Here is a 22928-nt window from a genome sequence, read left to right as displayed (position 1 = left end):
TTGATAGACGCAATTGAATTGTACGAATCTCTATTAAACGATACAGGTAAGCAACTCCTCATAAGGTTTGTTCTAAAAACTAAACTAACAGAAGCAGCCAAAATTCGATTAAATCCTGATTATCAGAGTGTTCAAGAACTTCTAGACGATATTTCTAAACATTTATTATCAAAAAAATCTGCATCAGCACTTTCTGCATCATTACACTCGGCACGACAGAAACAAAAATCCATAAATGAATTCGGTCAAGAAATTGAACAAATGATGTTGAATCTTACAATATCACAAGCTGACGGTGATAAAAATGCTCTGAAATGTCTTCCCCAAATTAATGAGAAATTAGCAATAACGGCTTTCGCAAACGGATTACGAGATCCAAATCTAAGAACCATTATTAAAGCACGTAACTATTCCTCGTTAAAAGATGCTATTAGCGGAGCTAAAGACGAAGAGATTTCTAATAGAGCCGGTGCTTCTGAACAAATATTTCGATATTCAACTAGAAACAAACGCAGTACTAGAAACTTTCGCGGTTCAAGGCAATTCAATCATCGTGGAAATTATCCCCCTCGAGCAATTGATAATAATTCATCTAATAACAGAAACAACCCAACCAATTCTTATCACCAAAACTCTCGCGGTAGATTTAATAGGGGTCGTGGTTCTAATAGAGGATCTAGATACTTCAGAAATAATTATAATCAAAGGTCTTTTTTCCTAGAAACTCAAGGACATTCAGAAACGCCGAACGCATCAACCGCAACCCAAGAAAATAACGATTTGTTTTTTCGTGAATACAGACAAAATTAATGAAAAACATGTAACTATTTTGAGTATGAATGGTTTGAATTACGTATGTATGAGAAATGGAGCGAATGTTTTGAAATTCTTATTAGACACAGGTGCGACTGCTAGTGTGATTTTTGAGTCAAGCTTGGATGGTAATTTCAGAGTAGATGGAAGAGAGAAAATTAAAGTACAAGGTGTCGCAGGATACGTATTTTCCTTGGGTAACGTTGGTGTCAATCTTGAAATAAATGGCATAAATCTATTTCATGAATTTATCGTAATGAAGCATTTCATGGAAAATGTAGATGGAGTGTTGGGATCAGATTTTTTCACAAAATTTTCAGCTGCAATTGATTATGAAGATTTCAAAATGAGTTTAAATATTCGCGGTGAAAGAATCTGTTTACAACTTGAATCCGATTATGATGTAACTACTACAATTCCAGCTAGATGTGAAATAATAAAATATTTAAAATGCGATATTGCCGAAGATTGTGTTGTTATACCAGACCAAATCTGCGAAGGAGTTTTTGTAGCCGGTTGCATAAGCAGACCAGTAGAAAATCATATTCCAATCAGGTTTTTAAATACGAACGAAAAAGAAATAAAAATAAGAAATTTCAAGCCATACGTCGAACCTCTGAATTTTTATTCGATTTGTGAATTCGATGAAAAACATATGACAGTAGATCGTATTGAGGAATTACTCCATTCAATAAATGTATCTAATCTGAATAAAGAAGAGAAAACATCAATTCATAAAATTTGTGCGAAATACGCAGATATATTTCACCTCAAAAATGATAGTCTGACGGTCACGAATGTTTGTAAACAAAAGATTAAATTGCAGCCAGGAGCATCACCTGCCTACATTAAACCGTATCGGTTACCGCACGCTCAGAAAACGGAAATAAATAAACAAATAGAAAAATTATTATCAGACAATATCATTGAACCCTCAAATTCGCAATGGTCAGCTCCATTACTAATTGTGCCAAAGAAAACTGGGCCTGACGGAAATAAAAAATGGAGAATTGTTATCGACTACCGACAATTGAATAAACGGATCGAAGATGATAAGTTCCCCTTGCCATGTATAGAAGAAATTTTGGATTCACTATCAGGAGCGACTTATTTCACACATTTGGATCTGTACCAAGGCTATTATCAACTAGAATTAGATCATACTTCTAGACCTTATACTTCTTTTACCTCGGATCGGGGTCAATTTCAGATGACCAGAGCACCGATGGGTCTAAAAACTAGCCCAAGTTCTTTTTCAAGAGCTATGACTATAGCCATGTCAGGACTTAATTATGATATCTGTTTCATTTACCTAGATGATTTGATAGTATTTGGCAATAGTTTGGAAGATCATAATCAAAATTTGATAAAAGTATTCCAAAGACTTCGAGAAGTAAATTTGAAATTAAATCCCATCAAATGTGAATTTTTGAAAAAAGAAATTTTATATTTAGGCCACGTTATTACTTCAAAAGGAATTTCTCCAGATCCTGAAAAAATACGAGCTATGCAAAATTTTCCACTCCCGAAAGATGGTAAGGAAGTTAAAAGGTTTGTTGCATCTGCGAATTACTATCGGAAATTCATTCCAAATTTTGCTACAATTGCTTCGCCATTAAATTTCTTAACGCGAAAAGGGGTTGTTTTTCAATGGACAGCCGCATGTCAAAATTCATTCGAAACATTGAAACAATGCCTTATATCACCTCCAATTTTACAATTTCCAGATTTTTCAGAAAACAAACAATTCATTTTAAAATGTGATGCTTCAGGAGTGGCTTTGGGGGCAATTTTGTGTAATGACAATGACAGACCGGTTTCTTATGCAAGCAGATCATTAAATCCAGCTGAGAAAAATTATAGCACAATAGAAAAAGAGTTATTAGCTATTGTGTGGGCAGTCAAAAAATTTAGGCCTTACCTTTACGGCAGAAAATTTAAAATTTTCACAGATCACCGCCCTCTCATTTACTTATTTGGTATGAAAAACCCATCTAGTCGATTAACAAAATTCCGGTTAATATTAGAGGAATACGACTTTACGGTCGAATATATCAAAGGGAAAAATAATATTTTGGCAGATTCATTATCAAGAATAACATTAGACTCGCAGAATTTAAAAGACTTAGCAAACAATGACAAAGTGCTCGTTATGACGAGAGCAAAATTAAAAGCTACTGACAGTTCAAAGAATAACGTTGAAGACAATTCTAGTAAACTAGCTCACGATTACAGGCCTGATCACCCTGGAATTGTGGAGTTATTGAAAAAACCACTAGAATCCCTAGAATTAATACCGATTGGAGACAAATCCTTCATCAATAAGTACAATAAAAGTCGCGACAATAATAAATATTTCAAACTAAATGACTTTGTATACGACATTGAGAAACAAAAATTATTCATGAAACAAGATTCTGGATCAACGCTGATTGCCTTAGGGACTTCGTTGACAGACTTGAAATTCATTTTAAATAAATATGGAATAGCAGAGATATTCATTACGAAAAACGAAGGTACCGAAAATTTAATAAAAGAGTTAGCTAACGCAAGGAAGGAAATTGAAGACAACAATTTGAAAATTTGTATTATTAAGGACGTCCAGAAAATTGAAGATAATGACAGTAAACAATTGATACTAAATGACTTTCATATTCTTCCCACTGGAGGACATGCTGGGATCAATAGAATGTTCAACAATATCAGACGATATTATTTTTGGCCAGGCATAAAAAAAGACATAGTCAACTATGTCAAACGATGTCATTCTTGTCAAAAATATAAGCATTCAGTTATAACGAAGCAACCGCTTCAAATCACAACAACTGCAAGTTCAGCTTTTCAAAAGGTATTTCTAGATCTCGTGGGTCCACTTACAACCGATATATCTGAAAATAAATATATTCTTACTACTCAGTGTGAATTAACAAAATTTGTAGGGTGTTATGCTTTACCAAGCAAAGAAACTAAATGTGTTGCTAAGGCATTTGTTGAAAATTTTATACTACAGTATGGTATCCCAGAGGTCATTGCCACTGACCAGGGAACTGAGTTCATTTCCGGTATTTTCAAAAACATATGTGAACTACTCAAAGTCAAGCATATCAATTCGACAGCATATCATCATGAATCACTAGGCTCTATTGAAAATACTCATAAACACTTAGGTGCGTACTTGCGAATGCATTGTCAAAACCATCCAGATTCTTGGAGCTCTTGGATTCAATTTTGGTGTTTCGCTTATAATAATACTGTTCACACTCATACAAAATACACCCCTTTCGAACTAGTATTTGGAAAAAGTTGCAAACTACCCTCCAATCTTTTGAACAGAGTGGATCCAATATATACATTTGAAAATTACCCACTTGAATTGAAATATAGATTGCAAAGAGCATGGAATGATGCGTCAAATAATTTGTTAACCTCAAAAATTAAAAGAAAAGAAAAACTAGATCCATCTAGAAAGGAAATTAGTTTTAAAATAGGCGATAGTGTATTAATAAGAAATGATGCAGCGGGCAACAAGAATGATGAACTTTTTAAAGGACCATTCGCTGTGTTAGAAGATAAGGGCCCTAATGTAGTTATTAAAATAGGTAATAAGACTAGTGAAATTCATAAAAATAGGGTTAAGTTGTTTATTCAATAAAATATGTAATGAAAAAAAAAATATTGATATAATTATATGTTTTATTTAGTGAGTTAAGTGTGTTAAGGTTAACCAATTGTGTCAATATTGTTTTTTGAATCTTCATGATCATTACTATCAAAAAAAAAAAAAACTTGTACTAGGGTAAAAAAATTTTTTTTTTTATTAACCGGGGGAGGTGTAATGGACTCATAATCATAGTTATTGTTCAAACGAAAATATTGAAATTCCTTAGAGTCCAATCCCCTTTTCACAGTAAGCATTATTCGAAATAGGATAACCAATTATTTCACCTAGTTTGTTAATAAATTTAGCCATTGTCTTCCGTGTATCCACATTCTGATGATACAACAAATTGTCAATAAGTAGGTCGAAATCATAGGTGAATGATTTTACTTGTAGAACAATGAATCGAGAAATAGACGTAGTACAAGTTACACTGCTCGTTTTATTTTCCTAAGATGGTTCTCCATCTATGCCCAATAAGAGCAAATTAAGTTCGTAAAGAAATCAAACAACACAGTTTATTACAGAGTTTTTTTGAGAGAATTGGCGATGTATTTGACGAAGGCGCACCTTACGGAAAGAGCAAGCCTGACAACGTTACCTTTGCTATCCAGTGTTTCCAGTAGGTACAAGCCATCTCAAGTGCAGCATGATGCAGAACCTCCAGCAAAAATACGGGGAAGGTGTTCTAATTATGGAAGACAAATGAATTTCGTGCCATACTCGTATATGTCAAACAAACCAATATGCAAGGAACATGTAATTACTATAAGTTCTTGTTCAGAGTGCGATAATATGAGCAATCGTGCGAATGTCAGTGAGTAGCAGTTTGCATAAACTTTTGTTGGATTTTGTTCTGTTTGATATTTTAGTGGTTTTCAGATTTACATTTACCCATTTGTTTCTGTTCTCAAAAGATTTATAATTTTGCTTTTCATCTAATGAAAGTTCTTGAAAATATCTGTATGTTTTGTGCGCATTTTGAATATTTTGGTTGATTGTGTTCAAGATACACCACGCGACTACCAATGTTATGTTTTGGGCGGGTGTAGTTGAAGGTTTAATATAACCCATTCAACCACACAACATCTAATATGAGAATGCTTTTTCTGTACTGATCCAATGAAACCACCATGACATTCAACTGTCATTACGAAGCACACTGCGAATTGGAGACTTGTAATTTTTATAACGTTGCAGGCGAATATCGTAGTGATCTGTGGACAATATTCCCGGAAATAAAATATTTTATTTTATCTCTGAATATATATTCGGTTGGTCAAAATCAAGCAATGCTTTTGCGCACCATTCATTAAATTATATCATTTTCACAGGTGGAACAATATAATACCCCAATAAGTTCAAATCTAATGAAATAATCTCTCAAACACGGAAGCATTCAGACAAATTTTTTCGAATTCCACTGACATTCTTCCATTTTGAACATCAAATTAATAGAAATCACTGCATTATACGAGAAAATATAAAAAAGTGAGCGTTCAACCTACGCTTAAAAGTTGAGTTCTTTGAAATTGCGGGATTATGGTAACTATGTTATGGTCATAATGAAGAAACCGGTGGATGTGGATGAACTTTTGTGTTCGGACAAGATTTAGCCCATAAATGAAACACTTTGCTCCAAAATTTCATCCGGTTGATTCGTTTGTGGGGAAATTATATTTTTTTACGGATTTTCAACGGAGCCGAATTGGAAAAAAATGGTAAAAAAGTGTTTATTTCGCCTCTAGGAATCCTCTGTTGAAATATAAGTGCAAACCAAGTACACACCCTGTATATGAGGACCACCTAATTTTCGAGCATCTCTTTACAAAATAGTGAATGAAAAAGATTTGAATTTGTTTGTGCTTTACTCTTAACTCATTCTGTATAATAATAATAATTTATTGATCTATCAATACAGATACACTTTCAGGACAGGTTCAATGAAGAAGAAAAAAAATATATAATACCAGAATTAAAAATGAAGCATCCTCTAAGGGAAATCCTCATCAGCGGTATTTCAACAATTCAGAACTAATGTAGCATCAATTACCTTTTCGAATTCTCTGAGTTCGAGAGATTTCGTACATTTTGGCAGATGGTTGAACAGTTTTATAATCTAATTTAGCAGTGCTCTATGTTTGGGGATATGAAACAATTCCTCATTTCTTGTGTCCGAGCTATGAAAGCTAGAGTGTTAATTTATTTTTTTTGTCAAATTATCCTTAACATACACCAGGCACTTGCAGATGTATATGGACGCCACTTTTAGAATAATGCCATCCATAATGCCACTTTTTAGAATAACTGTTTCTATCAAAGTGGGACGACAAGAGGACACCGAAATAATATCAAAGATCTTCCGAACTACAAACTACAAATAACCTACCTACATCAGATTTTGAGTCAATTTAAAAAACACATAAGTCGTAAAATCTCCAAAGCTGTAGATAGCTATGTACCGGTTGATGAGTATTCGATCAGTTTCGGTTCTTATTTACTCAGGTTATTTGATTCATGAATTTGATGATCAGAAAAAACCCTCCAGAAGAACTCCCTTCATGAAAATCTACGGCGATCCCTAAAGCGTTCAATCTAGAAAGGTGTTTATTATCAACAAAAGTGAAGCACCTTTAGTTATACGTATCACGTAAGATATCTTTAGGATAATCGAGTTTTCACACTCAACCTTTGCCAGATATTGAGAAAAAACCGTTTGGAGAGAGATGAGTGTAATTAAATTATTAGTTTACCTCAGATACTCATGAGAAGAATTGGTATAGTTGAAGAAATAATAACTTACGCCACCCCATCCAAGAGCCCTTGCCAGATCATTTCCTGTACCTAATGGTAACACACCTACAGCAGGGGCTGGTGTCATTCCAATTTGATCTATTACGCTTAGAACCCATCCCACTGTTCCGTCTCCACCACAAGCCAAAACTCTCAAGTTGTGAACATTCCTATACATTTCTAGTCCCAATTTAGGACCGCCTTGTGTCAAGTCAAAAATTTGCCTGGGATTGAGTAACCATTGAAATTTTTGCAACAATCGTAAGCCTTGATTACCACCAGATCTTGGATTGATAAAAACAATAAGTGGTCTGATCTCGGAATTCGGAATAGATCTAATCAAGAACAGGTTTTCCTGGCGAATCTGAAAAACAAGTACGTACTCAAAGCTATTTCGTTATATGATAAATAAGTTCATCCAACACATGAAAGTTATGGCTGTCATTATTAGTGTCATTTTAGTAATCTATCAAATAAAAGACTAGTGTGTTATAATCCATAAATCACTAGTGTGTTATGGATTATAACTCACGTTTATAGTTAAAGTAGTATTCTATTTAGTTATTACTATTACAAGCAGAATTTACATTGATATTGAAATTAAACGAAAACGCTAAAAATTCATTCGAATTCGAATCCATTGTTAAATTCGTTGGTTCATTGGAACCAGACGCTCCCATCTCACAGCTGCTGATAGTGCTCGAAGACTCCGACGCATTACAACCTTGTAATTTTTCTGAAATTTGTACTTTGGTATGCACTTTTTCGTCTAGATATCCTTCTGCTATGGTCAAGGACTTCCATCCTCCGTGGTGATACTTCAAAGTGGTCATGCTAGCCCCTGCGTTGGCCAAAAGAGTCGCCGAAAACCTTCTCAGGCAGTGACCGGTGTAGAGCGCTGGTTCCTCCAATTTCAAAAACTTAGGCAATTTTTGAAGGTGTCCTCCTATATTCATCACTAAAAACTATTGGGTACATCTCCCATTTTTGTAAAAAACAAAAAAGTCTAGAACTATTATTTTTAGGTATCAAAGACATGTATTTATTTTTTACACAAATTGATCGGGTTGACTGGAAGGTATGGCCCGACTTCTCGATTTCTTTATTTTAGTGTCTGGAAAAGCTACGTGAAAATCTTTCCCTTTGTCTTGAATTTTTTTATTTTCAAATTAAACAATTCATCGCATCTACAAGCACCGCTGATCTCCATTATAAACCACTTTCATCAACAGGCATCCTTGTCGGGAGCTTCGTTCCAAAATATCTCTATTTCAGGTCTTTGTTTCTGATTCCTTTGGTTTGTATCCAATGATTTGATTTTCAAAAAGTTCTTTAGTTTGCCATATTTTGAAATGACGATTTCTTTGTAAGGGTATGTGGTCCATAGCGACGATGGGGATAATTTTTTTTGCAAATAAGAAAAGTTAGGCAATAGAACATTCTTATCGACACCTTTTATCTGCCGCGAATTCATCCACGATTCAAAATTTGCAACGCTTCTTCCGCTTTTGTAAAGATTTCCTCAGGAACATAATTTTCATCAGTTCCCTCCATTTTCTATACTTCTTCATTTAAAAAAGCTTCCTTTTTCTCAAGCGAAAACTGACAAGTGTCAAGATTCATTTAAACATTTGACAATGTATCCTGCCCGTGGCAACGAAACGAACAACCTACTTTAAACAAAATATAAAAAATTCTCTGTCAAGTCATTCTGAGACCCGAGTAGCTTTGATTTGATCACGAAGTTTATTCATTATTATCTTATTAAAAAGCATTTCTTCCACTTGTTTTATTGTCCAGCCTGTGTATGCGAATAAATTGGAGGCTCATCTCTGTGCTGACATTTGTTCTCTCTATGTGTTCGTGTCTAGAATGAATTAGTATCCAATTGAATATTGTTTGAACTAAATGTAAATCCCCCTAAGTTATAACAGTTAAATATAATCGGACTAAATTGATATTGAATCATTGTCTTCCGGAAAAATTGAGGAATTTAAGCTCTCGGAGAAAAACTAGAAAACGTACATAACCCGTATTAAACAGCACTTCAAGGCAAAAAGTCAAGAGCCATCCTGTTATCCTTCTTGGAAGATGCGGTATTTGAGTTACTTAGACTGGGTGCACACGGGCGATTTTTCTCAGCGAGCTCGCTGCGATAAAATTTCTCGCCGCGATTTAGCGGACCAAGGATTCCAATGATACGATTCACACGTGAACAACTCTGCTGCATGTGATTCGTACCATTGGAATCCTTGGTCCACTAAATCGCGGCGAGAAATTTTATCGCAGCGAGCTCGCTGAGAAAAATCGCCCGTATGCACCCAGTCTTATTGATTTTACTCCAGAGTAAACAGAAAATAAACCATTCGCAGAAATAGTGAAAATCATGCAAGAACAGCTGGAACCTAACTCATATGAAGTTGCCGAAAGCTACAAATGGAGACGAAGGAAACAACAAATTCAGGAATCTATTCCAGTGTGCATTGCAAGTTTGAAAAACCTGGCAAAATCTTGCAACTTCTAAAGTTCCTTCTAGACAAATCTTAAAGATTGAAAGTGAAATTTTTCGTCGACGACTTTTCACCGAAATTAATCTCACATATGAATCACCGATCAACATAGCCGTAATGTTTACATTTGGAAACTGCCGGGAAAAATTCTGGATTGATAGAGAGGTCTACCATCAATAAAATCGAGAAGGAGTCGTAACATGGTCTTCATCAACCCGAAAAGTGCTTTTTCAAAGATGCGCAGTATCACATGTGTAGTAAACAAATCATGTGAGTACGGTGTGTAAAGTGAAGACGGCGACGTCATCGATCAATTTCAATAAGTTTGTCGATGTGTGTATTTGTCATTGACGCATGGGCTCGACCGTTAGTCATGTGTTCAGTCTCCACTATATTTGTAATTTAAATTTAGACACTCACAAACATCCATGACCGCGGCGAGATTCGAACCCGCTACCTGAGATTGTTGGTATTACTCAAATAGATAATGATCCTTATTCCTTCGAAATGTTGATTCTATATAAATGATAAATTTCGTAATCCTTTCAAATTAAATTTTAAAATATTCGAATGAAAATTGATACAGGATCAGCCATATCAACTATTTCAGAAATATTTTATGAATCTTAATTTCACATGTGTAAATTGTTGGATACATCTCTGAAATTTAAATCCTTCATTGGTTCGGAAATGAATTCTCTTTGTTATTTCAAAGCAAAGGTAGAAATTGATGGAGTATCCAGGCAGCTCCTATGCAACCACTCATGACTGATTTCCTCTCTTCTCGTGTGTAACCTTCTAGAAGTTTTACCCATTTTGGTGTAGACGTTGGTGGTCCTTCTGGATAAAATATAATTCTCGACAGCATGAAAAACAAGAGAAAACCTTCGTTGTTCACATAGAGGTGGTGAGCAGCTTGTCTACAGCTGCATTTTTGGCTGCCTTTGATCGTTCTATCTCACGTCGGGGCTCACGAACACAGATTCATTCTGACCAGGGTAGGAACTTCCGCGGTACTGCTCGAGAAATTTCAGGAATCTCCAAGTTTTTATGGCGCAGAACGAGGAGATATAAGATGATGAAATTGATGGTATCGGTCGAGGAACAAAAACAAAGAATACTATTCCCTCAGCGACGTTTTCGCTCCTTTATTGGACCCAATAAAGGTAGAATAATATTCTTTGTTTTTGTTCCTTGACCGATACTATCAATTTCATCATAGTTTTTTGGAACGATACTGAAGGTTATCATCGAGGATATAGAAGGGTATTTGGCGAAGCGGGAAATTCTCTGGAACTTCAATCCGCCTTACGCGCAAAATTGCTGTGGCATTTGAGAGGCGGGAAGGAAAAGTGTGAAAAACCTCATAAAGAGACTCATCGGTTCTCAGATCCTCACAATGGAGGAATTCCAAACTGTATTCATTCGAATGGAGGCTATTTTGAATTCTCGCTCAATTGGTTCCCTCTTGAATTCTCCGAAAGATTATTATTGAGCACTGACCCCATGGCATTTTTTGATTGGCTCTGGGCTGCTTTCTCGTTCGGAGGATGATGTGACGCAGCTTCCAGTGAATGTGCTTGACAGGGGGCAGCTGATTCAGCAAGTGATTCTGAAATAGATGTCTATCTACATTCGAAAAGATAGAAATGGACGAAGCCCATGCCTGCTATAAAAGTGAGCGATGTCGTTTTATGGTTTCAACCGGGAGTTTCTTTTGCAGAGTGGCTATTAGTAGTTGTTCAGGAATTGTGTATGGGCTCTGATGAGGTTGTAAAAATTTATACTCGTAAGGGTGTTATAACCAGACCCGCTAATAAGATGGTATTGCTACCTTTCAATGAATCCATGAAATAGTAGTTCTTTATAGCTTTCTTCTTTTTAATTTTTTGTGTCTTCTCTTTAATTGGTTATAATATCAAAATAATTATTTTGTTCGATTCTGAATCGAATTTTCAATTGAATTTAATTGTTTTGATTTTCACTCTGGATATATTTTCGAATTCTGAGAGTAGGAATTTGAGAGGAATTATTTCCAATATTTCTACCACTTCTTGAATCCTTATTTTCTTTTTCCCTCTACTTTAACAATATACTTGGTTCTCGGCGAGGGACGAAGAATATAGTCGATCGTTCTACGCACGTGTTCTTTGCTATTCGAAAAGATAGTTTTCTCAAAAGAGGTGTTTGGAGATTTTACGCAAAGGAGTATCAAGATGCCAGGTGAGTCCTCTCTCCTTCTTACCTCTCTTATTGATTGTTTTTTGTTTCCTTTTTTTTGTGGTATTTTCTCTCAGATATATCACTTTCATATTGTGTGTACAGTTCCGGTCCGAATCATATTCATTCAAACAGTCCACTGCTAACCGCATATTGATTTGGAATTCGGATCGATACTCTACAAACTTGAAAAATCTTCGGAAATTCAATGAAAAACAATAGGTATCATTCATTTATCTCGAACGGTTTTCAAGATAAGTTCTTTAGTTAAAATTATCATTAACATGTAATTTGGCGGAAAAAGTGGTCTATATCGAAAAATTACATACATAAATTATGACAGTAGGGATTAGGGCATTTCGAATCAGCTGACTATGACAGGCTTTTGAGCTAATTAACACACAAATGTTGATTAGGTTTATGTTTTTGTGATTTCGAGTGATATTTTCAAATCCTCATAAATCTTTTGCGAAAATGTTAAGTGATTATGATTTAACGTTCAGAGGGTGAATAGAAAACTGACCATTATCGAGAATATGACATGTACAATTCAAAGTTTTGTGATCATAATTGTCGTAGATACCTTGTTTGCCCCTCAGGTGACCACAGATAACTTACAAGTGACGTCATTCCGAAATTCCTAGTAGTTCAAAATCAGAATTGAGAATTGCATCTAGATTCAGAATACGATTAAAAAAATGGGTAGGTATTCTTTGATACACTAGGGAGGGTGTGGTATTTTTCCACTTTAGAACCAATAAGAATTTTCAGTTTATGCGCTAAGTAGAGTCGATTAGGCCTCTGTTTGAATCACTCTCCTCAATTCATTTCACATAATGGATAACAAACTGTTGTCTTCCAAGTCTTTAGTTATGATATTTAAAATATCACTGTCGAAGAATATATAGCTGTCAGTTTCATAATCATATGTAGAGTCCTTTTAATTCTGAAGCCTTCTCTTGTCATGCTATGGATTCAACTAATGAAATCGTATTGACTATGGAACTGTTGACTTTTGAGATCAACACATTTGAGCGTCATAATCAGAGTTTATCTAGACCTAGAAGGTCCCAAATTATTAACCACATCATTTTATATTATTTCTCATGCCATTTATGTGAATAATGAAATCAGAATTTTATATATGTACCTTATTTCCGGATTCGTTTTGATTCCCAGGTATGTCAGAACTTTTCTCCTTAGGCAATTTCAGTATCCAATGTGGCGGCACTATAATACTTTTATGTGCACCTATAAGCAAGAATGAATGCAAATTAGTTAAAATTAATGTAAAATCAAAACGTAAAAAGAAACTCTTCGAAACATTCTCACTTGCTCGGAGACTAAATAAAGGGGCAAAACAAATTGATGAATATTGAAAATTCGATATAGAGAAAATATAAATGTGATAAAGGTGGGTAAATAACCTATAATGAAGTTTCATTTATTTTTTACAATTATGCACCCTCATTTAACAGTCATTTGATCATTAATTTTCTCTTCTTGGTTTTAATTGGTATACTTTTAATTTCAACTCAGTGTTCCGACATCGTACGAAGCCTGTGTTTCGATTTGTCACGTGCTTTTGATTGCCTGGACTTCAGGCTATGGGATTAAGGGATAAGATCAAGGACTGGATAGAATTCCTACATGAACGTGAAGTTGTTGTTCACATTGAGATTTCTTCTCTTCTGCATACGGATATTGGTTCTGAGGTAATTCAAGGTAGTAAGGCGGGCCCTTTGCTTTTCTTGATAGTTGTTAATAATCTCTCTAAGCACTTTTTTTTGTGTAGCAGGGGGAAAATCTGCGAAACAGACGAGCACAACCTGTCCTGAAGGGGAACAAGTGTGGGGATTCTCACTCTCCTGAGCTCGAGACCCACTAAATACCCTAAACTGCTTCTTCATAGGTTCCGGGCATTTTGCCTATTAACCAGTTGACTCTTATGGTTTCTGGACTCTCACACGATCATAGTCGTGTTGATAGTTGTATGCTGCCCATATCTTTTATAGGTTAAGCTCTTCTTTGGTTACTTTTTGAATCCATAACTGATCTCTCGATCTTCTGTGGTAGGTTCTTGACCATCTAGCTTCTTCTGTTGGATCGTAGACGCCTAATCTTCGAAGTTCCTCATTGTTTGGCTTTGTCGAATATCCTTTCCGCCTTTCTCTTCATAAATTCTGTAACTGGTTCCCATTCCAAATCCTTGTAAATTTGTTTGTTCCTAACAAACCAGGGTACATCCATCGCCATTCTAAGGAGTTTATTCTCAGTGGCCTGTATTCTCTTAATGTGGGTCTTGTATGCGAAGCCCCATGCCGCCGATCCATATGTGAGTTGTGGTCGCGCGATAGTTTTAATCATCGTCAACTTGATGTTCTTATTCATATGAATTCTTCTGCCTATGAGTGGATAAAGTCTACTCATTGCGGCTTTTGTTTTATCAATTGCACATTCGATGTGTTTTTTCCATGTTAGTCCTCTGTCAAGCTTCACTCCTAGTATGTTACTTCATTTTCCCATTCAACCTCTTCTCCATCAATTTCAAGGTTTTCTTTCATCCTCAATCTTCTCTTTCACAGTATTATTGCTTGAGCCTTTCTTCCATTCATTTGGATTTTGCATTTGATGCACCATTTGAGTAATTCATCTATGGCTTCCTGCAGTCTCTGGTGAATTATCTCTGGGCGTCGATGTCTGAATGCTATTCCTGTGTCATCTGCGTACAAGGTGAGCATATTTCTAGCATTCTTCGGGATATCATGAACGTATATTACGTAAAGCAGAGGTCCAAGTACAGATCCTTGAGGTACTCCTGCTTCCAATTGTCTGGTTTGAGAGGTTGCTCCATCTATCACCACATAAAAGTTTCTATTCCTCAGATAGTTCCTTATAATCTTGACAGCTTTGTCGAATATTCTGCTCTTTTCATCTTGTAGATTAGTTCTTGCCATACTCTATCGAAAGCTCTCTCGATATTCATCAGAACTAATCCTGTGGCCTGTTTGGTCTGCATTCCTTCGATGACGTATTCTATGAGCCGTAGTAATTGGAGTTCAGTCGAATGATCTCGTCGAAATCCAAATTGTTCGGATGAAATTATCTTCAACATTTCTGTTTCCTCATTCAGCCTTTTAGCGATAATCCTCTCGACGATTTTTCCTAGTGCTGATAGTAGGCTGATAGTTCTATAATTTTGTGGAAATTTCCATTTCTTTCCAGGCTTGTAGAAAACTATCATTTCTGCAGTTTTCCATCTCTTTGGGTAGTATTCGATCCTCATCACTCCGTTTGTTATATTTGTCGAGGCTGCTATTCCTTTTCTAGGCAATTTCTTCAACATATAATTCGTTATCCTATCTTCTCCCGGCGCTTTCCTGTTTTTCAATTTCATTATGATCTCTTTTTCGGTTTCCGGTAGTTCCACCATCAGTTTTTCGTTTGCCTCCACTTCTTCGCCTAGATCTTCATTGTCATCATCATTGCTGTAGTTTATTTTGGTTTCTTTCTCAATTGAGTCGGCAAGTGCTTCGGCTTTTTCAAGTCTCGTATATACCATTTCGTTTGCTCCATGTAGTGGAGGTATAACTGTCCGTTCTCGTCGTAAGCACTTCTGCATTTTCCAAGGCGAGTGATTTATTGTATTCAGTTCCTAAGCACATTTCAGTTGGAAGGTTATTTCAGTAGGCAGATGATGTCTCCACGCCCATCGAATTGAATAATGAGGCACCACTGTGGTAGAGGAAGTTTAGTCTGTGGTGCTCTAGCAACAAATTGATTTGAAACCATGATAAAACTGTCTGTCTGAACTGCCACTAGAGTTCAATTTCTCAAGAAGAAAACATAGCAATAAATATAAATAATGAGCACATATACATACATATTGAAATTTGAGAGAACAGCCAAATTTTTGGGTATTCGTCTGAATGAAACTCCCAGTTGGGCAGACCTTGCTGAAGAAGTGTACAGGAGACTGAATAGCGGTCATTATGCCTAGAAAACGCCGTCAACCAGCAGGGACTTCTTAGCGCATTCTACTCGTTTATACAGGGTGTTTCACCAGTAAACGGAAAAACGTAAACCGTGAATAGAGGTCATTGAGCTGAGTTCAAAAATACCTCTTATGGGTGTAAATATGGCTGTATCTTTCTCTAATTTTCAATCATTGTTGTCTTACGGCATAATTTTTTGGGGGGGAAGCTCACTATCTGAACAAGTGTTTTTAAGACAAAAATCGATGTTGATAACTGTATTAGGACTAAAATTTAGGGAGTCATGTAGGGGACATGTCAGGGAACAAAATATTTTAACACTGTGTGGTCTATATATATATATATAAGGTACTAATTTTCATGAAACTTCATCCACAATATTTTGAAAGATATAAAAATGTTAATCAAACCAGAAGAAAAGAACCATTTTTTTATCCTTACCATTCTTTAGCGATGACGGAGTGTTCTCCTCTGTATTTTGGGATAAAATTGTTCAATGCTCTTCCTTATGAATTGAGAACTTTGTGCAATGTAAAGATCTTCAAGAGGAGTTTGTATAAATTTATTGTTGAAGGTGAACCCTATACACTGTCAGAATTTTTTGAATTGTGTAGAAGGTAAATAGTTTGATTTTGACGGATTTCAATTTTATTGTGTTGTACAATAATTCTTGAATTAAATATATATTCTATTGTATTCTATTCTAAGGTACTGAATTTCTCGAATTTTTGTTTCGCTATAACTCCCGATATTTTCGATCGATTCGTCTGAAAATTCATTATCAGGTTGGAGTTGTTAGTTTCAATGAAATAAAAATTTCAAATTCGATGGAACTCGAGACCGGACTCATTAGGGCTATATTTAAATTAATCAAACTCATGAAAAACACCATTGTTTTTTATCATACATGAAAAACACCATTGTTTTTCATCATAATTCAAATATATCAGTTATCTGCATGTACTATTATATCAAACACAATGAATCGTTAATGCCCCATCCATGGATTACTTTTAATGAATAATTGATTTGTGGTCAAACGCCTCTTGAAGAACAGCCCTGCATATAAATGGAGTCGGAAATGTTCAGCTGACTTTTTTCGTACTCAAAATATGGCTTGCATTTGCATACCTGGTTTTTCAGAATTGTTATTTACAGTGATAATAAGCTATATTATTAATAATCAAAAAAGGTAGAGAAAAAATACGCTATCATGCAAAAAAATAATTTTACCTCACATCTTCAGAATGAATCACTTTTTATAGCCAACTTCCATTCATTCATTGCTGCATCCCGTTACCTGGAATAAATCTACAAAAAGACAAAGAAAAACAAATAGAGGGTGAGAAATTTCAGGACCTTCCAGTGGAATATATTAATAATAAAATCGTCCAGAACATTGATTGCCCTCATATAAGTCCATCCTAGTTGTCCGATATGGGTGATATCGGAAATGCACTGGTACCACATTCATAAAATTCTAGTTCAGAATGTGATTCTGACTTACCAATGGGAATTAGACAACGGAAGAGAAGATCACAAGTGAATAAAAATGAATGGTACACAGAGAAGAACAAAAAACGAGAAAGAGGGCAATCCTACCGTGGGCGAACATAATCCGGAAGAAAATGGATGTACAAAACATTGAAAACACCTAGAATGATGAACGATAGATGCCGGTGCAAAGATAATGACAAGACTGTCTTGAAATGTACATCTGTACCTGAAAGTGCTAAAATGGAAATTTTGGATAGTGTTTCGAAGCAGTTGAATTGGGGAGAAAAAAAGGTGTTCATCGATAATATGGTCACAGTTTTTCCAACAAAAAGACATAGAGGTCGTAAAGAATCAGAAAATTCAAGAAGGATCCAATCAGTTAATTACCACTTAGAATAAATAATACCAATTTTCGAACTATGTTCCTGAATACTTTGTGTATCGGAAAATGGACTGTTCTTAAATGGAAAGGTAGCCTGAGAAACAAGATTGCACCTAGCAATTTGAGAGCAATAGAAAGGAAGAGCGCAAAACCAAACGAAGAGAGAAATCAAAACTTGAGTACATTTTTTAGTTCGATACCACACTACTGTCGCACTTCTTCCAACAAAAATATGTTTTGCCAGAGTGGTCTTCCAAACAGTCCCTTTACAGATTCTACGCCGAAGACTGGTGTGAAGCTCAAAACATTGGGCCACTATCAAGAACTTCATTCAATGAAACTTTTCAACAGCGTAACATGGCTTTATACAGACCTAAAAAAGATAAATGGTTGAAGTGTCTCGGATTCAAAGTTGGAACTGTACCAGAAGCAGACTATCAGCTACATATTACAAGGAAGCAGAAAGCACGACAGGGAAAAGGCAAAGACAAGATGGAACAGTGTTACGTATTTACTGTTGATATGCAAGCTGTTCTAATGGCACCGATGTCGAAAGTTAGTTCTTTGTATTTTCGAACTAAGCTACAAGTTCACAATTTGTGTTTCTAAAATATTAGCAATAATGACGGTTTCTGTGAGTGCAGAGGAGTTTTCTGAATCTGGACTTATTTCCTAAAAGAAGTAGTGCTTTTGCCCACATTACAACAAGAGAGTCGAAATGTCAGAATATTTATATACACGGACGGCTGTTCCTATCAAAACCGAAATGCAGTTACGGCGAATGCCTTACTTAACCTGGGTGTTCTCGAGGGTATCACTAATATTAAAAAATATTTGGAAGTTGGACATACTCAAATGGAATACTACAGCATGCATTCGACTATTGAACAATGTTTGCGGACAAAAGTTATCAATGTACTTCAGATTATGTTAAATACTGTCGTGATTCCAGAAGAAAACCAAAGCCATATAATAACTCTTATATAACCTTTACTATTTCTCCTGAAATATTTTTGTGAACAATTGAAGATTTCTTCATAAACTTTTTAGGGTTTTCACTCCCAATCTATGAAACAAAATCAATTAAAAATGAAATCAACGATTTGCTCCTGCGTGAATTCTTGCACTAATTTGTCAGGAGCAAATTAACTAGAAAAAATTGTTGCCTGACAATGAACTCAAAATAAATAACGTTGAAATTATAATTCTTTGTAACGTTTCGGAGTCTATATCAGACTCCTTCATCAGACGAAAAAATCTACTCTTGAAAATCTTCTGAATTGTCGCTTTTTGTCTGACATTAATTGTCAACACACAGAAACAGAGACTGCACAGAAACGTTGATTCATTTAATTTTGAAATTACCGGATGACAGTTCCTTCTTTAGTAAATTGATCCAAATATGATCCACTCCTACCGAACAATTTGCCAAATTATTATCTTGATCTAACAGAATACACGCAGACTCTTCAATTTTTCGTTTAAAATGGTCTGGTTCTGTCATTAAAATTTTAGTGTTGTCCCAATCCATCATGTGGTCTCCCGTATTAGAACAAATGTGATCTGCGATTTGTGATCGATTAATTTCTCTATTTTTAATATTATTTTTGTTTATTTTATTTGTAAATGATTTACCGGACTCTATTAAAATATACTTCATCATCCTGTTTGATTTTAGAATCTTGTTGTTTGCGGACGACACCTCCTTCTTGATAACAGCATCAAGCTTACGGGAACTAAAGAGTAGATGCGAAATGTTGGTAGAGTATTTTTCGGACTGGTGCCGGAAAAATTCTCTGATACTGAACGTTGATAAGACAAATCTAGTTCACTTTCAGATACGCGAATCTGTTGAAAAGTTGGTTCTTGATCTTCCTCTGGGAAGATTAGAATCTTCTGAGTGTGTGAAGTTTTTGGGCCTGAAGGTTGACAAAAATTTAAATTGGCAGAGTCATACCGAGTCTGTCTGCAAAAAGCTCAGCAGTGCCTTTTTTGCACTGAAACGTTTAAAAAATATATTTCCGCCAGGTGTGTTGATTAGTATTTATTACTCAATGGCATTCTCACATATGAATTACAACGTCATTCTATGGGGATGGTCAGCAGGCGGTAGGGAGGTTTTTATTGCTCAGAAGAGAATAATTCGACTGATCTTCGGTCTCAAACCCCAGGAGTCCTGCAAGCCAATGTTTTTGGAACATAGAATAATGAGCTTTCCATGTATTTATATCTTAAGATCTTTATTACATATTTACAACAATACTCAGTCTCTCATGAAATGCTCTCAATATCATGAATATAATACAAGGCATAAGAACACTATCTCAATCCCTGTGCATAGAACATCAAAATTTGAGAATTCACCTATGTATAGTGGAATTAAACTTTATAACAATCTGCCAAATAGGCTAAAAAATTTAGAATACTATAGATTTAAGAGGGAACTCAAGGAGCTTCTGCCGGAGAAATGTTTCTACAGCAAAAGTGAATTTTTGAGCTCTGTTATTGAATAAAATATATTGTTTTTCTTTTCTCTTGGTTGTAAAATGACTTGTCCTATACATGAACCATGTCTCAAGGGATTAAATAAAATTATTATTATTATTATTATTATTATGTTCGCCTTTTCTTATTTCTAGAGGTCTGGACGTTTCACCTGTATAAGTTTTACCACAAATACAGGGTATGTTGTAAATACAATTTTTTGATTTTTGTTTTTCGTTCAAAGGTTTAGTTTTTGTTAATATAGATCTTAAATCATTTTGCGTTTTAAAAACAGTTCGTATGTTGAAATTCGAACCAGACCATTTTAAACGAAAAATTAAAGAGTCTGCGTGTATTCTGTTAGATCAGGATAATAATTTGGCAAATTGTTCGGTAGGAGTGGATCATATTTGGATCAATTTACTAAAGAAGGAACTGTCATCCGGTAATTTCAAAATCAAATGAATCAACGTTTCTGTGCAGTCTCTGTTTCTGTGTGTTGACAATTAATGTCAGACAAAAAGCGACAATTCAGAAGATTTTCAAAAGTAGATTTTTTCGTCTGATGAAGGAGTCTGATATAGACTCCGAAACGTTACAAAGAATTATAATTTCAACGTTATTTATTTTGAGTTCATTGTCAGGCAACAATTTTTTCTAGTTAATTTGCTCCTGACAAATTAGTGCAAGAATTTACGCAGGAGCAAATCGTTGATTTCATTTTTAATTGATTTTGTTTCATAGATTGGGAGTGAAAACCCTAAAAAGTTTATGAAGATATGCAAAATCCTCCCAAAATAAATTTCAATCGATAATTGAAGATTTATTCATTTTGTAAGTGAACTATTCAAAAGTAATGCAGCATTTCATTTCAAGCAGCTGTAGAACTGCCATCTCCTCACTTTGTTTTTACCTCAGAATCGAAAACCTGTCAACTCAAATATTTTTTTTCAACAATATTAATAAAATGATATTTTTGAAAAACCTGTTATTTGAAGAACGTAACGAACTTTTCAGTTTCGCGATAGTTGCGCAACAGTTTGATTGCAGGCCGTTCGAGTGCGCTCACATTGCAACCGAATAGTTTGGTCTCCAGGTGGACGCCGACATGCAACTATTCAGTTGCAATATGGACTACGAAAAGTTAGCGGAGTTAGCATCGCTGTGCGTCTATAAGCTCCATAGGCAGAAGAAAATACGGCAAAAGAAGAAATATTCGGTACACCCAATCATTTCCCAGTGTTTGATAAAGGGTATATCCAAGTGTATTCGGATTCAAAAAAATACCACAAAAAGTTTTTCAATTATAACCGAATGAGTATAGCCTGTATTGAATATAAGATGCCTACTTTGAATGACTCGAATGAACTGTTCCGACCAGTCGCCGTCATCTTCGACTTCTTAAAAAGAAAAATTTAATTTTATGTCAAAAAGTTATCATGATCAATTAAGAAAAATTTCATGATTATGATGGTTTTAACTAGAGATCATTATCTTGAAAACATTCACGGCCTGAAATGAATAGTTTCAAGATTAATTTTTGGCCTAAAATGTTTCCATAAATATGAGGATCACTCACTAGGGTATCCAACAGACAGAAAGTTTCGAGGCATGCCAGTTAAAGAAATGAACTTATTTTTAAAGGTCATTTTAGCTTTACTCCATTCACATTTATTTGAGCAGTCGGTTGGCCATGAAATAATTTTCTCAAGTTTTTGTAACTATAGAACGGAGTAAGGTTGGCACTCATGAAATGTCGTTAATGTCATAACGCCGTTGCCACAACTAATATCAATTTTTATTACGAAAACGCCGGAAGTGATTGAAAAAGAGAGAAGACAGAGTTTCAGGAAGTGCTAGTCAGAATTCAGGTCCGGTCATTCAAATAGTAATACCCTGATATTCTAAAATCCAGAATACGTCAGATGGTAGCGAACATAATTTATATAATGTTTCATCTGAATCTAAACGACTTATATTTCAGCTGAATATTTTCACAATCAGAAAGCTTGTGAATGAAGGGGATGTCAAAAAAATTTCCTTCTATTGGGAGACCCAAAAAAGTTTCGGCATTTGAGAATTTATGTTTGAGTGAATTAATGCAAAAAGTTTACTACAGGACTTTCGATGAATGTCATCGTAGAAGAAGTTCCCGAAAATTGATTTTTCTACTTTTCATTTGACTTGTTCTATACATTGTTAATGTCGTAAATGTCTTAAGGTACCAATAAATACCTAATTATTATTATTATATCAATATATTGAGATGAACAGCCACAAATACGCGCCAGTTGTCCTGTTAATTTTTTATTCGTGTGAAATTTTTGTTCAAATGGAGGACTTGGACAAGGTCGTTTGTTGGTGCGCCAAATGGTTGATTCCACTGAACCCTTCGAAATGTCGAATTCTACATTTAGGTAATAACAATCCAAAACTGAAGTATTACGTTGATGGTGTTGAAATCCTCGGATGTTCATCTCACGTGGATCTGGGTGTGGTGATATCTAGTGATCTATCGTGGACTGAACATGTATTACACATAACTAATAAGGCAGAGCGTCTTATACATATCGTCC

The 22928-nt window shown here is 35.2% G+C and overlaps 1 protein-coding gene across 4 annotated transcripts in view; it reads right to left on the bottom strand.

Annotated features, from left to right (window-relative positions):
• Positions 1-22928, bottom strand: part of LOC123318010 (eye-specific diacylglycerol kinase) — a 291641-nt gene that overhangs the window by 166253 nt on the left and 102460 nt on the right. For all 4 annotated transcript variants that reach the window (XM_044904662.1, XM_044904665.1, XM_044904664.1 and 1 more), the window contains exons 5-6: positions 13145-13245; positions 7275-7628 (exon numbers count right to left, since the gene is read on the bottom strand). In XM_044904662.1, the coding sequence (XP_044760597.1) occupies positions 7275-7628; positions 13145-13245 (455 nt within the window). The remainder of the gene's footprint in view (positions 1-7274; positions 7629-13144; positions 13246-22928) is intronic.

Source organism: Coccinella septempunctata, chromosome 7 (genome assembly GCF_907165205.1).
Source record: "Coccinella septempunctata chromosome 7, icCocSept1.1, whole genome shotgun sequence".
Lineage (NCBI taxonomy): Eukaryota > Metazoa > Arthropoda > Insecta > Coleoptera > Coccinellidae > Coccinella > Coccinella septempunctata.
This window is presented reverse-complemented; position numbering and strand designations above follow the sequence as displayed.